The sequence below is a fragment of the Aedes albopictus genome, chromosome 1, assembly GCF_035046485.1.
Source record: "Aedes albopictus strain Foshan chromosome 1, AalbF5, whole genome shotgun sequence".
In the NCBI taxonomy this organism is placed as follows: Eukaryota; Metazoa; Arthropoda; class Insecta; order Diptera; family Culicidae; genus Aedes; species Aedes albopictus.
The window spans coordinates 299,176,683-299,199,299 of NC_085136.1; the positions used below are offsets into that span (position 1 = coordinate 299,176,683).

Genomic DNA, 22,617 nt, shown 5'->3' on the forward strand with positions numbered 1-22,617 from the left:
CTTGCTACAAAGCTAGATGTTCAAACTTTGTGCGTGACTTCGTTGTGGTTCAAGTTGTTTTGTTTACATTTTCTAATTATGGTATTTGTTTTTCTTCAAAATTTTGTAGAAGTAGCGGAGCAATCGAAGAAATCTGAAATTCATTGCAAAAGTGTTACGCTAATCATATCGGCAGAAGTGAAGCAAGAAGCAGCAATGGAATTTTTTTCGACAAGTTCAGCAACAAAAGTGTCGTTGAAAGCAGAATTAATATTTTTTTTATCTTTTTACTAAACATACATATGCCGCCAATATCTCGATATTAAAAATAAATAATTTTAATTTATTTAGTTCCGATTGCAATACCGTTCAAACGACGCCTTCCTACGAACGATAAGCATGTTCATTTGGCTCACACTTTGACAGTTCTCTCTGCACGGTTGGCTCACAATGGCCGCCTCCGCAGATCTCTATAATGTAGGATTACTACTGAATATGTGATTTCTTCCGAAAAGTACAATTTTACAGCGCATTTAGTTCACCACTGGACTATCGCACTAGTTTTTACAAGTAAACGAAAATAAAAGTGTGTAATTACATCAAATCAACACGGTGTCTTCAGAGCGCTTATTCTGCATTAGATTGAAGAAATAGTGCACCGAAGACATCAACTTGATTTGATGTAATCGCGCACTTTTATTTACGTTTTCGCACATATGAAGACTGAGTGCGCAGTCCAGTGGTGAACTAAATGCGGTGTATTTTTTAAGTGATTACGGCGGTAGCAACCCTGCGCTGATATTCTACACCACACCTTTTCCCTACGTTCGCTTCTCATTCATTTTTTCGTTTATTTACTATTACATCAAATTCAAGATAAAACTGAATCAACAATAATTCTCCATAATACACGGTTTGTGGCTGCCATTCTCCATCCTCGATCACACCCGATGCTCGCCAAGTCACGCTTCATCTGATTCACTCATCGTACTCTCTGCGCTCCACGCCTTCTTGTGCCAACTGGATCTGTCCCGAACACCAACTTCGCAGGGTTGTTCGGCATTCTTGCAACATGCCCTGCCCACCGTATCCTTCCGGCTTTGGCTACCTTTTGGATGCTGGGTTCGCCGTAAAGTGCAGCGAGCTCGTAGTTCATCCTTCTCCGCCACACACGGTTCTCCTGCACACCGCCGAAGATCGTCCTTAGCACGCGTCGCTCGAAACCTCCGAGTGATTGCAGATCGTCTTCGAGCATTGTCCATGTCTCGTGTCTGTAGAGGACCACTGGCCTTATTAGCGTTTTGTACATGGTGCATTTGGTGCATGATGAAACTATTTAGACCGTATCTTCTTCTGGAGCCCGACTTTAGCTGATGATGCGGCTTCGAATTTTACGACTTACGTTGTTGTCAGCCGTCAGTAAGGATCCGAGGTAGACGAATCACACCTTCCAGAGCAATGTTGAAGAGTAGGCATGAGAGTCCGTCACCTTGTCGCAGTCCCCGGCGAGATTCGAATTAACTGGATAGTTCACTCGGAACCCTTAGGCAGTTTTGCAGGGTTGTGCTACTTTTCCCCGAATTCCGGTTCCCACTGTGTGTTGTTTTAATCAGCTTAATCAATTGTTTGTATGATTGAAATTTTATCAAGAATAGTTCAAATATCAACTACAGAACTCCAGCAAACCTAGTGTAACGCCAATCCGGAGACGGTGGGTTCGATTCCCGTTCCGGTCGGGAAAATTTTCTCGATTCTCTGGGCATAGTGCATCATTGCACTTGCCACACACTGTACAAATTCATGCAATGCCAGGCAAAGGAAGCCCTTCAATTAATAACGGTGGAAGTGCTTTAAAAACACTAAGTTCAAGAGAGCCAGGCTAAGTTCCAATGCGAACGAAGAAGATAAACCACAGAAATCGATTACAAGTAATAGTTTTACAATAGAAAAATGTTTGAGTTTATATTATTCAATATTATGAAGTATTACTAGCAAATTATTGTACTAGAGATAAATATAAACAGCTAAAATTGGTCAAAAATAACAACAACAAAGGAAGGAAAGGAAAGAGTAAATTCTACTAAGCCCTGGCAGTGCACTGCCGGTGGAAGCATAATTGTCACATGTGCATTTTTAGCAATATTGAGGTTTTGCAGTTTATGACCATGAATCATAGTGTACAATCATATAGGGATATGTGTGAAGAATTAGCATTAAGTTAAAATTCACAAATACCGTGACCGTACCTAATTCCGTTCACTTAAGGCGATGCACTAAGTCTAACAGCTGTAGAAAACACATCTTCTGCATTTAATGGCTGTAATTGTGCAACGCTGTTTCATTATGTCTCTACATTGCTAGAAAAATATAATCAAGGTTGCAAGTACTCCACTTATTTTGAAAATGGCCGCCAATTTTAACAAGTTGTTGTTCGTAATTCCAATCAGTATGCTCCTAACTCCGTTCACTTGTGTTCCTAATTCCGGTCACTCAAAGTAATTATCATGTTGACCAAATAATCATATTGTTATTGTTTGTTATAGTGATAGTTATATTTTTTTTGTGTAAAATACATTTATTTCCGCATTAAAATGTGTTAGTTTTATAATAATTTGAAGTAATAATATTAGATTTTTTCACTGTTGTTGCACATTTTAGAATTTTTCTGGATTCTTAGAGTTTTATCAATTTTCAATGATCTCATTCATTCAAAAAATCTTTTCCGTCATTTTTGCTTCTTACTACATGATTTCAATCAAAGCACACACTAATTGAAAATCAATTCCTTTTCATTTGAATAAATTGTCACTCAAATGATTAGCACAGCACGAAACACGCAAAACATTGCAAAATTCCGCCAGACTGAAAAAAAATCGAATGTCGCGTCAAAGTCGGGTCAATTTTTACCAAATGTTGGACCACTATTGGGCCAACATCGCAAAACTGTTGCGTCTATATTGGGTTTGCAGGCCAAAATAAAAACAGGTCAATGATAGGTTCATGTCGGGTATGACGTCATCTATGACGAATCAATCTTTGAACATATGCGAATAAATATTTAAACAATTTATGCTTGCTGCTGGAATTAGCAATGAATGATATGTACCGGTCATCTATCGTCATAGTGCCTTGACTGATGCTGCTGGAGTTGGTTGTTCCGATTGTACTGCATTTTTTTTCAGAATTCCTACGCATCCATATGTTGATTGGAATTAGGAACAAGTACAACCTCTAGTATCCTAATTCCGGTCATGTGCTTTTTTCATTTCCAGCATCATGAGTCGTCGACGAAAAATTTTTTTGAAGTTGAATTTATAAAAATATGTCCTTTACTGTTTTGCTTTGATACTTGTTTGATTGATTTTGTTAGTATTTCAATGAAAATACAATTAATATATGAATTGATGCAATTCCCAGGTACCGAAAAGAAAAAAAAGTAGTATGGCTGCCAATTGGATGATAAATAACATTTAATGTATTTTCACAATAATACGTAAACAATCATGAAAATTTTAATTATAGTCTAGCGTGTACATAATTATTGAAAATTTTAAAAACAATTTGCAAAAGATTTGCGACAATTTCGGCTAATACTCGTCGTTTTGATTCAAGTGAACGGAATAAGGAGCTGATTGGAATTAGGCGCGGTCACGGTACAAAGAAATTAAAAAAAACATATAGGGAAATAAAAACAGGGTAATTTTCCATATCAGAACCGGTAGTGCTCTGGAACCGCTTCCGGATGTCCCGAGGAGGTGGCCAGTTATAAAAGTTAACCAAACCCATGCATGCGACATATCAAAAAGTGGATTTTGATATCCTGATGAACAGTAAGCAGGAAAATTTTCTCAGAACATATCTCAATCGGTAGTGATCCGGAACCGGTTCCGGGTGTCCCGCCGAAAATGGCCAAATATAAAAGTGAACCAAAACCCATGCATGCGACACATCAAATCGTGGATTTTAAGGTATATTGGATTGGCAAAAAAAAAGTTTCCGGTCATATTGGGGACAAGCGGTAGTGTTCCGCAACCGATTACGGTTGCCCCATCGGAAGTGGTCAAATGTAAAGGAGAACCAAAACCATAAATTCGACACATTAAATGACTTTTTAGGTAACCTTATGAACGATTAACAAGAAAAAAATTATAGATCATACTTTGGAAAACCAATAGTGTGCCGAAACCGGTTCAAAGTGCCCCGACGGAAGTGGTCAAATGTAGGACGGAACCAAACGTATACACGCAGCACATTAAATAACGGCTTCGTCGATAACGCGAAGAACGGTCAGCAAGAAAATAGTCTCAGGCCACATTTACCGGTAGTAATCCGGAACCAGTTTCGAGTGCCTCGCCGTAACTGGCGAAATGCACAAATGAACCACATCTATGCATGCATTACATCAATTTGCGACTTTTCAGGAAAGCTTATTAACAATTTGCATGAAACTAGTCTAAGACCACATCAGGGACAATCGGTAACTGGTAAAATGTGAACCGGAAGTGGTAAACTGTGAAATTGAACCAAACCCATGGTGCCATAAAACCACGCTAATTCGCAATGATTGCTATCAAATTACCTGGAGAAACTTTTAATTCGATAAACTAACTCTATGTTAGTTGTGTTTAGATTAGGATTTGTTTTTGAACACAAATCTTACAGATATTGTGGTGACAAATTAATAGCTAGTTCATTTTACGATTGTTGGCCGAAGTTCACTGCGGTTGATCACCAAACGAATCAGGTGTCGGGAAGCACCAAATTTGAACTTCCAGAAGTAGCAGCTGCACGAGGAGCCGCTGCGGATGTGAGTAACATCACAATATCGGATCATTCGTATTTACAGTGTATTACACTGTGACATTTGATCATTTTTTAATTGACCGGGGTGCGAATTAAAAGGTGTCGTACTAAAGAGTGACGAATACGCGGGGTTTGACAGTACATCAAATAGCAGATTTTTGATAACTTCTTCTTCTTTATGGCTTGACGTTCGCATTCTAACTTGGCCTGCCTCTCTTCAACTTAGTGTTCTTTAGAGCACTTCCACAGTTATTAATTGAAGGGTTTTCTTTGCCTGGCATTGCAGGAATTTGTATATTGTATACACTATGCCCAAAGAATCGAGAAAATTTTCCAGACCGGAACAGGAATCGACCCCACCGTTTCCGGATTGGCGATCCATAGCCTTAACCACTAGGCCAACTAGATACCTTTTTTTGATAACACGATGATAGATTTGTAAGAACATAACCTCAGACTATATTTTAGACAACCGGTAGTGTCCCGAAACCAGTTCCAGGGTCCCACTGGAAGTGATCAATGAACGTTAGCAATGAAATAGTCTCAGACTATATTTGGGAGACCCGGTGGTGCTCCGGAACCTATTCCGGTACCGCATCGAAAGTAATCAAATGTACCATGCGACACATCACATCACGGCTTTTTTTAATAACCTGAGGAACGGTTAACTAGCAAATAGGCTCATACCACATTAGAGACTACCGGTAGGGTTGCACAACCAGCGTTTGGTGCTTCGCCGGAACTACGAAAGTAAATAAAATCAATGCAAGGCAAGCGATAAATATGTGTAAGAGAGCAAAATCCTGAAAAATTATATCCACATACAAACAGACGTCTCATTATACTCACTTCGTTCTTGTTTTCAACGGTCAATAAAATATATATCCTAAAATGTGCCGAAAAAACTTTGTCGAAGACCACAAAGTGATCTGTGATTGTGTTAAAAGTTATATCTTAACTTGTTAGTATCGTCTTGATATTGATCAGCCTAGAGTGTTAGTGAAGGTGCTCAGGTAGTCAACTGAGAAATCTGATATTATTCAGCTCTGCTAATACGTTGAACATAACGTCGGACTATGTGCCATTAATAAGTTTTAAGTCAATTCAATGATGGCTTTGATAAAATAATTGCTTTTCTAAAAAAAATATCAGGATTCAGGAACACTTTGACTTACGTCGACGGAAAGATTGTGAGAACATATACGACGAGAAAGGCATTATCACCACTAGGTGGATTAATTTGGGTTTTTAATCTCTAAGATACAAGTAATGTTCTCCGTCCGGATTCTAAATGGACAATGCCTTAATTTTTCGCCACTATGCCCTATTATTTTTTTTCTTTGCGTTCTCTTCGGACGGCTAAGACCAGGGTGGCCAGACCTACCGATTTCTCGGTAGTCCTACCGATTTTCGACACGCCTACCGATTCACAGACATAAAACTACCGATTTTTCAAATTTCCTACCGAAAAAATCGGTAATTCCATCCTGATAATCAACAATGTTAAAATATCTTAAAATAATTTTTTTAAGTTTGGAATCATAGTTGGCATGCATTTTTGAAATCAGATCCAATAATTTTTAAATAAGAAGAGCTTGCCAATTTTTGTCAGGAATATCTGTGAAGTGAAGATATCTGTTTAAATTCGTAATGGAAATTCCCAATAATTTACTGTTGTTTTTACTACAGAAATTCTTCTAAGAAACCGTGCTGGGATTCCTGTTAGTATTCCTCCAGAAATTTATCCTATGATTCCTTCAGGATTTTTTTCGGGAGTTCATCTTAGTTTCTTGCAGATTCTTGTACAGTGACCCCACAATTTATGAATCGGCAAAAATGACCACAGTTTATGGATCACTCATTTGATCAACATGTTGATTCATAAATAGTGTACAAAATTAAGGTGATTCATCGGTGTGGGGTCACTGTAGATATTACTTCAGAGATTCGTTATGAGATTTCAACAGAGATTCCTCCTTGTGTGGCTTCGTGGTCGTGCGGCTAAGGTCACCAAGCCTTTAGTCGCATCGTGCTAAGGAGCGCGGGTTCGATTCCCGCCGCAGCTGTCGGGAAAAGTTTTCGGCTGTACCACTGGGCGTTGCATGCTAGTCCGTTGTCTAGTGTCGTGCTTCCTTCAAAGAGCAAATAGCTCACTGGAAGCATTAAACGTGTCTGTGTCTTTTAAAAAAATGTATCTAGAGTTTTGTCCTGTAATCTTTGGGATTGCTCCAAGCATTTTCCTAGATTCCAGGATTGTTTTTACTTGTATTCCTCCAGGAATTCCAGGGATACCTCCAGGTGTTCCTCCTGGGATGTCACCCAAATGTTTAGGGACTAAAATTGCAAGCCCTAAAGAACACTCTTCCCCTGGAGGAGACCATGGCATCTTAAATAAGTGCTAAAGGAATTTCTGATGGTATTTCTGGTAAATATTTCTAATTAATTCAAAAGTGTTTGTTTATTTATTATGAAAAAAAAACTTTTGCTTCTGTGTTTAGACAAATTGTGGAAGCAATGTGTGGCACTTTTTTTACAGAATGCTTATTAAAATTCTGATAGTTCTCACTTTGTAAAAAAATATTCATGGAATGTTCATTTAAACACCAGAACTTAGCAACTTGGCAGAAGGCATTGCATATTAAAATAAAATAAATTGATTTTTTTCCTCGAATTTTGATAAATTTACTGACAAACTGTGCAACGACATTTGTTGATGCTTGAAATAAGGAGAACTTTCTGAAGATAAAGATGAAATTTTCTGATAGTAACAGCAGGCAATTTTAAACTTCTGACAGCATTCAACCTGACGTCATGAACCAGCCTAAAATTAGCTTAAGTGAAGCTTATCTAATTGTCAATGGCATTACTTAGTTATTTCTTGGAGTACAACGGAATCGTTTGAGGAACTCGAAAGGCATCATTATTTTCTTGAGGTATTTATCAAAAAATAATTCATGAGTTCTTCCAATAAATTTTAAATCGATACTCTGGGCAAGTTTTAAAGTTATTATTAACCGTAGTGTGGCCAGCAAAAAAAAAAACACCCGTAGAAGGCCGGCAGGGTACCCGGGTACCCACGAAATGGAAATAATCATATCTCAGCGATTTTTCCACCGATTTTAAAAGTTTTTGCCTCATTCAACTCAAAAACTCATAATCTATCGAGATCGTATTTGGTTGGACCGGTCCGATCACCATAGGTACTGGAAAATCCGGGTTTCCGGATCCATGTTTTTATACAATACAATATACGGGATTTTCGGTAGGTTAGTAGCAATTTCGGTACCAAGCATCGTAAAATAGGTTTGGCATATTGTATCTGACCGGCCTGGAATCATAAAACGTGTTGATTTTGAAACTGTGATTTCGGAACACGCTTCCCGTGGGGCCATGGTTGACCATAAACACTTTAAGGTATCCTAGCCTTAACAATGTGGGTTTCAATATGGTATAAGGACATTAGTATGGGACACGCTTGCATGGAAAAAATAAATCCTCGCTTCAGTCGACTTTTTCGATCCCTTTTAGGTCCCATATGAGTGCAAAATTTCAGCGCAATCGATGAAACTATAATTTAGCGCAAGCGGTTCAAAGTTTGCATAGGATTTACTATGGGAAAAGTTACACTTTCAAACATAAAATCCCAGAGGTCGCCCTTTGTCTCCTTAATTGAAATTGATTAACGATTCCTATAGAAAAATCATTTATGAAACTTTCCTTCGAAGACCGCAAAACGATTGGATGCTTGTGGAAAAAGTTATTGATTTATTACTGATTAGTGATTCAACAAACGGCTTTTTATTTTGTTCTATCAGCAGCACTGCTGCTGCCGTTGTTGCATGGGGTGGCGGGAGGCATCACCACCCCCAGAAATAGCAGCAGCCAAGGCAGCAGCTGCAGTGCTGCTGATACAACAAAACAAAAATCCGTTCGTTGGATCACTAATCAGTAATAAATCAATAACTTTTTCCACAAGCATCCAATTGTTTTGCGTTCTTCGAAGAAAAGTTTTATAAATGATTTTTCTACAAGAAATGTTGATCGATTTGAATTAAAGTGACAAGGGGCAACTTCTGGAATTTTTTCTATGAAACTTTAACTTTTCCCATAGTAAATCCTATGCAAACTTTGAACCGCTTGCGCTAAATTATAGTTTCTCCGATTGCGCTGAAATTTTGCACAGTTCATATGGGACCTAAAAGGGATCGAAAAAGTCGACTGGAGCGAGGATTTGATTTTTGTCCCATACTAAAGGACATGCTCCCAAAAATACGGATTTTCCGAAATCACGGTAATTAGATCGGTCTAACCAAATATTTTCCCGATAGATGATGAGTTTCTGAGTTGAATGAGCTAAAAATTTCCAAAATCGATAAAAAATTGACGGAGATATTATCATTTCAATTTCGTGGGTACCCGGGTACCCTGCCGGCTTTCCACGTAATAAAAAAAATGCAGGAGCCCCTCCCCCTGCCCCTCCTCACTTCAAAATTCAGTCAACCCCATTAATAGATGTATATTCACGAGTTATAAGATCTAACAGAGTTTCAACATCCTAGTCTCAATAACCATTAAAATATCGAGATTTGAAATTGAAAAAGATACCCGGGTACCCTGCTGGCCACATAAGTGTTAAAAATAAATAAATAAATGTTTAAATAATAATAAAACACATCAAATCTTCATTAAACTAACAAAACTAATGTGATAATCACTAGTTTACAGCATGTTTGAACTTGGTAAGTTGATGATGATTTTTAGTGTAGAATCATTCCCTGAGTTCAAAAAAGTGAAGAAAAAAATTACAGTAAAGCGGAAATTTTTTCGATTTTCCATACATGGCTGTCGATTTGAAATCGATTTTTGTTCTATTTTAAGCAAAGTTGCTCCCTGCATACATCTCTATTTCTGTAACCAATGCTCCGATTGAGCTGAACTGTAACTGGCTAACATCTTATGTTTCAAATGTACGTTGAGAAAGATTTTTTCAATTGTGTTTTTTATAATTGAAAAAAAAAAATACGAATCTTCATTATTTTTTGAAAAATTCGTCAAAATTTAAGGAGATCGTCCCATACACCCACCAATATCTCGACTTCCAATAAACTGACACCAAAAATGTCTCTCATATGATCGAAACATATTATAATTAGCTTTTTATTAACGCAAAAAGATTGATAAATTGGTCGACTGTAACGCAAAATATTTGAATTTTAGTAAATTCCATATTTTTAGAAGCTGTAGAACTCGACTTTGAGTAAAAACTCAAAAACCGTTCTACTTAAATTTTTTTTGAAGCTCGATTTCGAAATCAACACGTAATTATGCATCGAAAAATATGGTCGTTGATAGAAGTTAACGACTTTCGTTTTATTTTGTAAACTTGTGTGACAGTCAATATGTGTGAACAGTGGAAAAAAAAATCCATGGATGCAGCTCAGGAGCAGAAATTACTTGAAGAATCTAAGCAGATATTGCTAGATAGATCCCATAAGAAATTCTTGGAAGAATCACTAGATAAAACCGCTCAAGAAATTCCTGGAAGAATTCTTGAACCAATCACGGGAGGAAGAATCACAGCAGAAATTTTAGAGAAGAAATTTCAGTCGAAATCTTAGAAGGAAAATCCATACAGAAATCCCTAGAGCAATCCCAGTAGAAATACCTGGAGGAATCTCGGAGTTCTTGGAGGAATATAAGGAGTAATTGTTAGAGCCATTCTTGGAAAAATGCTTGGAGCAATCCCTGAAGGAATCTCTAGATACATTTCTAAAGGAATCCTTAGTGAAATCTCTAAACGAATATATGTAAGAATCTCCGGAAAAATATTTAGATGAACTCGTTGAAGAATTCCTGAAGAAATCACAGGAGGAATATCTGGAGGAATCCTAAAAGAAATCCCAAAGGGATTTTCAGAGAAATTCCTGTAGTAACTCAATCCCAGCAAGAATACCTGGGAGAATTTCAGTAGAAATCTGGAATCATCTACACCGTGGATCTCTAGAAAAAAGAAGGTAGAATACAGTGTTGATAAGCTGCATTATTTCAGTACTTACTATCATGTTAGTTCAATATTTCCCATATTTGAATTTTATGCTTCATGTTCTATGCCATAGGGTCAATGGTTATCTATGTTACCAAAGATTCATCAGGTTGATTCTTTTTCAACTCGATATGTCTGTTTTGTTTTGGTTTTTGTTGAGAACTCCATTTCAAGCTATTTTTCAAGCCTACCGATAAGTTAGTTTTACTACCGATTTTTATTCAATGGTCCACTGCACGAATATATTCTGGCCTGCTTACTATCACACGAAATTTGACGTTTGAGCGGTGTCGGCACCGCTCAAACGTCAAATATCCCTTGAGAGTAAGCAGGCCAGCATAAATTCGTGCAGTGGACTATACGTCTACCGATATCGAAGAAAACCATCTGGTCACCCTGGAGACCGCTCACGGTCCCCCCTCCTATTATTTTTATCTCAACAAACTCCCAATTAATTAGCGAAATAGCCGTAACCAACAAAATGTACACAATTTGAGTAATTGCAGGAGTGAAAAGAAGCTAGATTTGTTTTTCAAATGCTCACAAAGTTTCCTTGATATCACTTTTCTAACTATTGAAAATCACTGATTGAGTGATAGGCGTAAACCCATTCTATTCCAAACGAACAAAAACAAGAATTACGCCATCTACTCCTCTGTTTTGTTTGGTGTTTTGTTTACGAAAGTGAAAGGCGAAACTGAAATCAACACGTAAACACGGCGATAGTAGAAGGCGAAACTGAAATCAAAACGTAAACACGGCGAAAGCAAATGGCGAAATTCTGTCAAAATCATAAACAAGGCGAATAGTAAAAGGCGATTCTGAAAATGATATCGATTCGAGGCGCATAGTATTGGGCGAAATTAGCATTCTCAAGTATCAATTCAGGCGTAATTAAATAAATGCAATTTTTAGTGCAAAAAATATCAAATTCGTGCAGTGTTCTTAGAAAAACAAGAAACTATGTCAGAACTGTATCAATTAACCTTATTCAAGTTGAATTATTATGTATTACTTCTAAATAGGAATTAAAATTTGATCAGTAAAATTCGGTTGTTGTTTTCGCATTGTTATTGCTTTGTTAGTTACGCCCTATTCGCGAATTACTCCGGAATTGGGTTTATATCTATATAAGGCAACAAAACTCAAGAACGGATGAACCGATCAGCATGGCTCTTGAACGGTTCGGTTCGTATTCGTGGTGGCTGTGTTTATATGTACAAAAAGTTACGAAAATTAACTAGAAAAGTAAGAAAATTGATAAAGTACTGATTTTTCATGAGCTGGGAAGGAAATCAACATGATCGAAAAAAAAAACCAATCTAGACACGCAAAAACGGCCTCGCTCAAAAATGTGTTCGGCCTGCACATTTTTAGTAAACATCCATGCCGCACATGACTGTGTTCGAAACACACATTTTTTTAAAATTGCTCGTACGCTCATATGAGCATGTATTTTGCAATAATTTCGACATGGCAACCTCACTGGGTTTATAAACCACCTTCAAATACCGAAAAATATTGATATTTTGCAAAAATGTGAGCGTGCGAGCAATTTAAAAAAATGTGTGTTTCCAACACAGTCCCTGTGCGGCATGGGCGCTACTCAAAAATGAGAGCTTTTATTTTAGAGAGGAGTGCGGTGCTATTCTGGGCTCAACAGTTGTCAAACCACCACAAGACGGCAAGACAAAGTTTGCCGGGACAGCTAGTATAAAATAAAAACAACCAAGTTCATCGCCCGGCAAATTTTCGGCGCGCACACATCTACCACTGTGATAAGAGGTCAAGAGGTTCTTTCTTACCAAGTGAGGTTATGTACAGAGCAGGAAACTTTGAGAATAAACATCGATGTTTGATGCGACTGATTTTCTCCTGACCCAAAAGAAACTCTGACCACGAACACTCTCCATTTGTTACCACACCCCTGAATACCTGTTCAACAACTTTGCAACTAAATATTACCTTGCTGACGACGACGAACTGGCCGCAGACACTTTTTCACCTGGATCAGCACTTTTTCGGCAGTGGTGGGCTTCGCCTGCAAATAATTCCACTGCTACGGACTCACCTTCCGATGCGTAACAAACAATACCGCAAAACAACAAAACTCGGCGACGGGGCGGCAGACACGGCCGTCAATCACAATGAAAAACCACAAAACAATAAACACTCTTTTGTTGGGCTGACTCGGCAGTTTCGAACCACTGAATTTGCGCACAGCGACAGCGACCAGCGGACAAACTTCAGCTGCCCCCACTCACTCTGTGTGCAAATATTTTCGCGAACTGATAAAACGTAAACAGAGGCGTAAATGCTGCTGTGCTGCTCACTCACACAATGACAGAGTGCCGGTCGCTCGCGATCTCGGCGACGTCGACGATGCACTTGTGAGCGTCTTTCATGAACTACGGAACGCAGTAGAGAGATTAAATGTTGCGAAGTTATTTATTGGTTTTATTAGAATCGAATATTCTTTTTATGAAAAAGCATTACTTTCGAGCAATAGGAAGCAATCAGTGAAGTACTAGATTGAAAGTAGTGAGCTGGATTTTTGTATGGTGAGATGATCAGTTCTCCATTTCTGCAATGAAATGGTGCAAACAGCATGGGTTATAGGGTGCACCGGTTTTGGCCAGTCTAAGAGAAACCATTTTTATAAAAATAACTAATAATCCTATGGAAACAACCAATGCGTCAAATGAAAGGTTTATATCTATACTTGATAATAAAAATGCAGAAATCAAGCTAATACTTGATTTTTCTATTAAAAGTGGCACTGGCCAAAATAGAAGCATTGCCGCAGTTTTGGCCATATTCTCAGCTCTGGTTTCTATTTTGGCCAATCACGTGTATTTCTTATGGGAGTGGCCAAATTAGAAGCACCCTGGCCAAAATAGATATATGGGAGCTGATTTTTTAAGAAAACATATTTTTTTCTTCCAGTTTTTAATCAAAATGTATGGTTTTCACAGCTGTTATCATCATACTATATTAGAATCTACTAGCAAAAATAAATTTATGCCGATTTAGATAGTAACAGGCTGAATACCGCACTATGGCCAAAACTCCGGGCTGGCCAAAACTTAAGCTTCTACCCTATGGATTCTTACCTAATTTAATGCTGTTTGAGCAAAAGTTTGGGTAACTGTGTTGTTGAAGTTGCAAGAAATAGATAATACAACAACACAGTTACCCAAACTTTTGCTCAAATAGCATCAAATTAGTCAAGAAATCATATAACCCATGCTGTTTGTACCATTTCATTACAGAAATGGAGAACTGATCATCTCACCATACAAAAATCCAGCTCACTACTTTCAATCTAGTACTTCACTGATTGCTTCCTATTGAATGGTTCAAGCATGAAGCCTAGACGAATGTTGCGAACAGTGCAGTTTTAGATCTGTGGCATAGATGTTACGGACAATGGAGGAGCATAATATTATTTGAAGAAACTACAGAGTCTGGGATCCACGGAAAAAGAAGTGGTTCGTTTCTCGTGACGTTATTTAATAAAAGAAAGAAAGCGAAACCAAAAATATTTCCTGGTGCTGACGCGTATGAGCTTAGCGACGAGTGAATTATAATCGAGCCAAAGAATTGTCTTGAAGAAGTTCAACCTGAAAATGTGACAAAAACCCTCCGCCAGTTGTAGTGCCATTCTGAAAGGATTTACTTTTCACGTCCAACAAAGTACGGAACAACGTTGGGAATGTTTGGAAATCCACGCATCTTTATTCCATCTGTTTTAATATTAGTTACTGACCGCACCAGCAATCAGACTCTTTACCGTACCAACTATATCTGGTAGCTTATTGGCCTCGATCAGCAAAACCTTCCGGAACGGCTGCAGTTCTTCGTCTTCCTCCAGCCAATTACCGGCCAGCGCCGTTGTGGTTTCCTTTTGTACTGAATAATCGAAGCTTGCCAAGCTGTCCTTGATGAAGTACTCTTCCTCGTCGTTCGAGTACAGAACTTCCGCTGCCTTGGCCCCGGTGGCAGCCTTCTGGTAGTACTTGACAAACATCAGGAAGTAATCGAATTTGTACGGCATTCCCTTCAGCCTCGCCCGATCCATCTCCACCATCAGATTCTCAAACATTGGCACGCAGACCGCGGCGGGAATGTTGACAAAACGCTCATTCAACAGCAGGGCGGTACTTTTCGTTCCACTCTGCAGTGCCTCGCGGAACAACTTCAGCACAGAATCGGTGGCATACTTTTCCGCTTTTTCAAAAATCATTTTCTGAAGTTGCTTTACGCACGGTTGATCCTGCTTATTGGCAAGATTGATGGCCGTTGTTACTCCGAACACGATTTGGCACGGATCTTCCATATCTTCGTCCTCCTCCTCATCGTCGTCATCGGTGTAGGCTTGCTTCAGCACGCTTCCCACGTAATTTTGTCCTACAATAGAAAAAAAATCTCCCTCAGTTACATACTGCCTTCATCTACATCTTTCACCCCTTCCAATAATTTTACATTTTCCCTAAATTTAAAATTCGCAAGGGGTGAAAGTCCTTTCACCCGCCGGCATGCTTTCCCCCGCATCCTTTCTTACCGATGATCAACCCGGAAAGCTCATTCAGGTCGATGTGTGCCTTTACGAAAAGCTGTCCCAGCATTTGTTTGATACCATCCAAATCCGAATCGATTGGATTGCGTCCCTCAAAGTCCACTGTGATTCCCTACAATTAGTTCCAAAATAATCATCATTAAATCCCACCCTCACATAAAATTCGAAAACAAACCTCATCACCCTTGTAGATGTCCGGGTTCTCGTCGTCGCTGGAGTCTTCGCCGCTGTCGGTCTTCGCCTCCATCTGCTCGGCGTCATCTTCTTCGTGAGACTGGACTTTCGACTTCTTGCTAGTCATCTTTGTACTCTTTAGAACTGGGAATCCTTTAAATTGATTTTTTCAATAGTTTTTTACCGGAATTTCGCGATTATTCGAAATAAAAACAAGAAAAACGTGCAGCGAGATTGATTCACACGCGCGTTGGTGTGGCCGCTTAAATAAACGCGGAGTAGACGTCAAAAAAGCTTTTTTTGGCCTCTTTGTTTTGCTCCCTGTTCGCCGGGACACGTTCTTTAATAATTTAAAGGGATTTCAATTGCAAAACCCACCTCAACTTATCGCTACCCGAAAGGCGGTAGCGGTAGGGCGCCGTCCACAAATTACGTAACGCTCTAGGGGAACGGGGGGACTTGCGGGGGGAGTATGGCCGAGCGTTACGGCCAACCAATACAAAAACTTAAGGTTTTCATACAAAAGAGTGTTTACGGAGGGGGAGAAGGTCCAGAAAATTTAATGTCGAAATGTATATAATAAATGAATGCTGCCTAGTTTGCCGAAATAAAAGAAAGCGCATTTAGTTCACCACTGGACACTATAGTCACAGACAAACAGACGTAACACTTACGAAATTTCCATCGACCACGCTTTTAACGATCATTTTAAATTTTTATAGTTGTGGATTTCACGACCAGAGGCGCGCGCATCGTTTTTCTATGCGTTTGACGTTTCACACCAGCGCCTTCTGTTGACGATATGGCACAACACAGTGATTCGTGCAACTTTTCCACCAGGTGATGGTAGTGTGAACTGGGCGATGGATTTCCATGAAAATCGTTCAAGCTGTTACGTCTGTTTGTCTGTGCTATAGTTTTCAAAGTGCGCGATTGCATTCAATCGATACCAGGAGTGGAAGGGGAACGTTCAAAAATTACGTCCAACATTTGGGGGAGGGGGGGGGGGGTCTAGAAAAGTGTGACAGTACGTGTATTGGGTATAGGGAAATTGCGTGACAGAGGGGGGAGGGGGGGTCTAGAAATCCCGAAAAACGATGGACGTAATTTTTGAATCTTCCCAAGGTTCTACCCTCTACGCCCACCCAAACATGCCCACCTGCGCGCCATCTACTGTTGGTTCTAATTTGTAAACATCTTTTGTTTAATGGTTTTATAAACATCAACATTAGCACAAACATCAGTGTTTCCTCTCGATTTAGATGCTTATGGTCAGTGTTTTCGGTAATTATCGATATTTCTTGAGTCATAGTGTTCAATTATCCTTTCATTTGAGAAAAATAATCGCTCAGGGAGATTTCAATTTTAAGCCAAACAGAGCAACAACAAAAACAAGCGAGAGTAGAGGCTAATATTTCATAATGGTGAAAACAGAACACTGATTTTTTCGGAATGAAATTTTTCAATGTAATATGCTGAATATATTAATCTTTATGTTCAAATCACATACTGACTTGCATTTACCATGATGAAACGGTATTAAATTTAGTTTTGTAATCGAAAATTGAACTTTTTTTGTTTGGTAGTTACGTCTTTTTATAGCGCATTTAGTTCACCACTGGACTATCGCACTAGTTTTCACGAGTGCGAAAACGCTAATAAAAGTGCGCGATTGCATCAAATCAACTCGGTGTCTTCAGAGCACTTGTTCTCCATAGATTGAAGAAATAGTGCGCCGAAGACATCAACCTGATTTGATGCAATCGCGCACTTTTATTTACGTTTTCGCACTTATAAAGTCGCAGTTCGCAGTCCAGTAGTGAACTAAATGCGGTATACTGGATCTAAAAAATGATAGAGGGTAGGCGAAATTTGTTCCCAGTTGAGTTGACAGTCAGCTTACACCCCTGATCGACACGGTGTCTTCAGAGCACTTATTCAGCATACAGTCTGTTTGTAACACAGTCCCGCAAAGAGTGAAACCAAATCCACCTATCGAACTGTCAAATCGGCTACCTATCGAGCACGCCAGCAAAATTATGAAAACAAATTCTGGCGAAGAAGAAGTACAACAATCAAAAGAAGTCGTCTTTGCATGTCTCTATATCAGGCCAAAAATGTCTAAAGGTCCTATCTGCATAAGAGAGGCTCTCTTTGGTTTCCCTCTTTTTCGTTAATATCTCAGCTGTTTATCTGTATTATGATTGTCTCCTTGCATCGAACGATGGTCAAAACAATCGTCTTTTGATTTGTGCTGCAACAATAGTTGAAAAGTGTACCATTACATTGCAAGTGAACAAAGAGAGCCTCTCAAATGCAGATAGGACCTATTGAAATGTTTGGCCTGATATATACAGTCTCTAATTCAGCATACATCGAAGAATTAGTGCGCCGAAGACATCAGTTTTCAGTCAGGTTTTGTTTTACACGGGGGATACGTACCGCGTAAAACAAAAACTCAGTTCAAATTTCAAAAAACCGCGTAAAAAAAGTCTCCCCGGATAAAAACTAACCATAGGGTGTATGGTGAAAACCATTCCTGCGCCATACAATGTACCAGCTACAATAAAGTGTATTGTAATGAAATGGTTCGCTATACTATACATTTACATTGGATTTTTATGTAACAATATATTATACTGTTTTTCTTACGTTTGAACCATTCACTTTTCCAAAACATTATTTTTCCGTGAATTTTTAATTATTTCTGGTGTTCGATTTGAATAGATCGTATGTTTGCTGTGATTCCTATGCAGATTCGACCTATTCAAATCGAACACCAGATTTATTCAGTTTAAGATTGTTTCCGTGCTTTGTTTTGTTGATGTTTGTGACTTTTTTGATGCAAAGGAAAGAGAAAAAAGTGAATAAGTTGAAACATCAATTTAACCTTTTGGAATCGATTTTTTTCGCCGCTGTCGACGCAACCTCGCTGTTGTCGAACACGTTTGTTATGCTCGGTTTCATCGCCGGGGTCATATATGACCCCTCCGGCTCCAAAGGGTTAATGCCAATAACATGTTTAAATCAGTGGTAAACCAGATGTCCTAAGAACTGCAGGTCCAAGCAGGGGTCCAAGAGATATGGCGGGCTCGAGGGCGGGCTAGGTGTGTAGAGTGCGATGAGAGAAATACGAATGCAATGTAGGCCAACCCGGAAAGATGCAGGTCAGATTACCTTAAATCAGTAGATGAGTTCAACACAGCCTCCTGTCACCGCAATACTGCCCCACAGGAAAATAACGAGCCAACATCTCTGGTTCCCACTTCCAGCCGCCTCGTTGAACACAATAGCGGCTGCTCGGCGGCTTGGTTCCCCATGGTAGCGCAACAACATAATTCCAGGAGCAAAAATCAAAAGCGGCGAAACTTTTTTTCACAACCAATTTTTTTTACCTTTTAAAATCGTTAGTTTAAGCGAAACATGATTTTTAATTTCGCAATTATTTATTTAAAAATGAAGCCGTAATAGTATCAGCTCGTCTTCGTCACGGGAATAAAGTTTCCATAAAATTTGTCAATTGTTATTGACATGATGCAGCCACAGTCAATAACCGATCCTGGATTTTGATGCTGACCTCAAAAACATGGCCGCGTGACAGGAGGCTGGTTCAACACTATTCTTTCTGTATTTGCATTTAGAGGAGTTTTCTCCTCTTCTCTCATGTGAACTTGCCTTCGACCACAATCGAATCAAATGCGGTTGACAAACTTTATCTTTGACGTAGAGCCATCTTTAACATATGGACTGGACTGAACACTGAAATGACTTTTAGTATAGGTTCGTCTGCGGGTTCGCTTTTTAACCTAACTTATATTTGAATCGAACTTGACAGTTATCTCATGAGTTGTTATGTATTTCAAACTTTAGTCAAACTGGTGCCTCAATATTGCAATAACGGTTAAGCACGCTGTAATGATACTTATGTACCTCGTCACCCACTTCATGCAACTACATTAGTGGTCTAATAACACTTAGCGCGCTCGGCATAGTTCCATCATGCCGCTCAAAGTGTTGCCACAAATAATGCTAAGTTTGCAAAACCCGGTTATCTGGCTGGTGGGGCATGGGAGCCTAAGCTTCAACTGTTAATGCAATCAGAGACTACTCAGACTTAGACGTGGGCGATCCTATATATGAAGGGTTATCCAAAACGCTCTGGAGAATTCTCAAAGCGCTTTCTAATAAATCTAATAAGGCTAAGATGCCATTAACAGGAGGAAAATGGCAAGATAATATAACAATATATGGTTTATGTAATGTAAAACAATTCAACATAACAAAAGAGAACCATTCCAAAACCATTTGATTAAATGTATAACCAGTAGTGAAATTACAAATAAAAACAATTTATTTACGGTACATTTTATTGTTTGAAACCATTCATGTACCATACAATGTACGGTATATTTAAACCTACGTATCAGTATTTTGAACAATTCATTAACAATAAAATGTATGGTTTTGCAAAAAAATATATATGGAGAAAAATATTTTTTTATATTGTTACGATACTTAACAACCTGTATAATATATTGTAAAAATCTTATTTACAATTCACGGTATGGTGTCCTACATTACATCTTATTGTTTTTGTATTTTTATTTTTACAGTGGTGTCTATTGTAAAAATATGGTTCTAAATAGTACTGTTACAATATAACGTTCGGTTTTTCTACTGTATTTTTTATTCGGGTCACCATTTCTCGACGAATCATGCAAAAATAAGACGATGAATTTTTTTTTGTATGGAGTTTTCATTTACGCGGCCGCGTAAATCAAAACCGCGTAAAAAAAGACCTGACTGTATTTGCGTTTACGCACTCATGAAGACTCAGTGCTCAGTACAGTCACAGACAAACAGACGTCACACTTGTGAAATTTGCAACGACTACGCTTTCAACGAACATTTTAAATTTTCATAGTTGTGGCTTTCACAACCAGAGGCGCGCGCATAGTTTTTCTATGCGTATGACGTTTCACACTAGCGCCTTCTGTTGGCGATATTGCACAACACAGTGATTCGTGCAACTTTTCCACCAGGTGGTAGTAGTGTGAACTGAGTGATGGATTTCCATGAAAATCGTTCAAGGTGTTACGTCTGTTTGTCTGTGGTACAGTGGTGAACTAAATGCGGTAATCACTGAGAAACAGACGTCACCAAGAGTTAACATCTGAGGACGTCGTGGACGCAACTTTCGATGAGCCTACCCTAATGTGAAAAAACAGCTCTAGCAGAGAACGGAATCCAAGTTGTTTATTTAAATTTTGACGTTTCTACTTCTTCTCTCCCGCCGCAAAGTATCGGCAAGAATCGTATGCGAGGCTCAGCGAGAGGTTGTGCAACCATTATTTTTTAAATATAAAAGTAAAATGAATATTAATTGAATTCTATCTTCTTATAGAACTATACTTCTTTGTGCTTAGTATACTAACCAAGTAATGCATTCGGATTTATCGCCACATCTGCATACACCCGAGTGCAATCGGTTGATTGACCTGCTGAAGAAGTGCCACGAAGAGGTGAGTACAAAACAGTCAGAATTTCCGCGGGTTTCCGTACAATCGTCATTTCCGTTTCGTAGAACAAATACGCCAAATTCCTTGGAGTGTGCAACGATTTCGATCATAAGGTCGTTGCGTGCCTGCGGGAGGAGCGAAAGGAACGGAGCCGACTAAACCGGGAGCGGTCTGTGGAGAAGCAAAGGCTCGTACAAGAGCGCATGAAGCAGTTCGACAAAGAGGAAAAATCTCGGAGTTCGGCGTAGGAAGATGACGGATCTGGAAAGCTACTACCTGACGGAGGAGCCGCAAGTAATTTGTGGATTGACGGTTCCTTCTATTGTTGAAGACTTCGTGGAGGATTATCCCTCAACGGTGGAACGTTTTTTCACCCGTTACTACTATGTGCAACCGGGAAAGGAGAACGAGCCTCTCCAGGTGCTGTTCCACTCGAACCGGATCTGTTTGATTGGTCTGGCTTCGGAGCATGAGGCGCTCGCCAAAGGGATTCAGTCGGTTACGTTCGAAGTGGGACGGATAGATCGCAGCGAGAACCAGGTAAGTGGGAAGAAAAAGAGCGGCGGGATGATTGTGCAGATGGATTCAACGATGGCCCTGATCACCTGCGAGGATGGAAGTGTGTACAAAGTGCGGGGTTGTGTCCAAGGAAAGTTGGTCGAAGTGAATAAGCGGTTGGTGGAGAATGCAAATTTATTGCGCGAGGAAGGTGTTGGGTATGTGGCGGTTATTATGCCTAAACCGGAGCAGTGTGAAGCAATCAAGAAGAAGCTAATGTCCCGAGAAGAGTATGATGAGAAATACCGTAAGCCAACGATTAGTGAATAAGACTGGCAGGAAATTAACTGGTTTGTGAGGTTTATGCTTTAGAAAACTGAGAAAGCCATAAGAATCGAGACCGCTCCCAATTCTTTGGAATAATAATCTAACACTACAGTATTTGCCGACTAGTTATAGTTTAGTATATTATAACGCCTTGATACCCCTAGATTGCACTCCCAATCAGACGTGTGCGAACATTCATTTAGCAGGGCTGTCTGCAACATGCCCCGTCCACCGCACCCTTCCGGCTTTGTCCACGAACGAGACCAGTGTGCTGTTTTATGGGGATCAGACGCTGTTGCGGGCCGCTTCTCCTGAATAAAAGATGCTCAGGTTTGGAGAAGCAACCCCCCCCCCTTCCCTGTCAGCCTACGATTAAAGTCCCCATCGGGTTTGGTTACCCGATCTTCCCTAAGGTTCCTCGCAGCCCGCGCGTTGCCACGCCGAGATAGGGATAGGAGTTGCTAGGCAGAGGCTAATGGATCCTAATAAGATCTGAATCACGCAAAATAACCCAGCCTTTACCGTGCCACGGTACTTCATATTCAGCTGCAAATCTATGCAAATTATTGTTGTTTAAATTATAATAGACGTACAATGAAGCTGAACATTGAAGTCTGTTTCGTCGATCTAAATTAGTTGTGATATATAGGCTTATAAAAAAGGCTGCAAGACTAGAGGGTTTCGGATCACGTGTT

At 39.4% G+C, this 22,617-nt stretch overlaps 4 protein-coding genes across 4 annotated transcripts in view; 2 read left to right on the forward strand and 2 right to left on the reverse strand.

Annotated features, from left to right (window-relative positions):
- Positions 1 to 13,096, reverse strand: part of LOC109409079 (putative aminopeptidase W07G4.4) — a 64,938-nt gene extending 51,842 nt beyond the window's left edge. The window contains exon 1 of the mRNA XM_029857838.2: positions 12,791 to 13,096. The gene's annotated coding sequence lies outside the window, so the exon portion shown is untranslated. The remainder of the gene's footprint in view (positions 1 to 12,790) is intronic.
- A 1,442-nt stretch (positions 13,097 to 14,538) lies between these two features.
- On the reverse strand, positions 14,539 to 15,851 carry LOC109409078 (protein BCCIP homolog). The gene is made up of 3 exons (XM_019682484.3): positions 15,580 to 15,851; positions 15,390 to 15,516; positions 14,539 to 15,235 (listed from the first exon to the last, which is right to left on the reverse strand). Exons 1-3 carry the CDS (start codon positions 15,703 to 15,705, stop codon positions 14,583 to 14,585), a joined length of 906 nt encoding a protein of 301 aa, XP_019538029.3. The 5' UTR covers positions 15,706 to 15,851; the 3' UTR covers positions 14,539 to 14,582.
- Positions 15,852 to 20,853: 5,002 nt separating this feature from the next.
- Positions 20,854 to 21,345, forward strand: LOC115257405 (COX assembly mitochondrial protein 2 homolog). Its single transcript, XM_029856966.2, has 3 exons — positions 20,854 to 20,914; positions 20,983 to 21,100; positions 21,163 to 21,345. Exons 2-3 carry the CDS (start codon positions 21,020 to 21,022, stop codon positions 21,343 to 21,345), a joined length of 264 nt encoding a protein of 87 aa, XP_029712826.1. The 5' UTR covers positions 20,854 to 20,914; positions 20,983 to 21,019.
- A 4-nt stretch (positions 21,346 to 21,349) lies between these two features.
- Positions 21,350 to 21,942, forward strand: LOC115257821 (protein Abitram). Its single transcript, XM_029857776.2, has one exon. It carries the CDS (start codon positions 21,350 to 21,352, stop codon positions 21,923 to 21,925), a length of 576 nt encoding a protein of 191 aa, XP_029713636.2. The 3' UTR covers positions 21,926 to 21,942.
- The last annotated feature ends 675 nt before the right edge of the window (positions 21,943 to 22,617 follow it).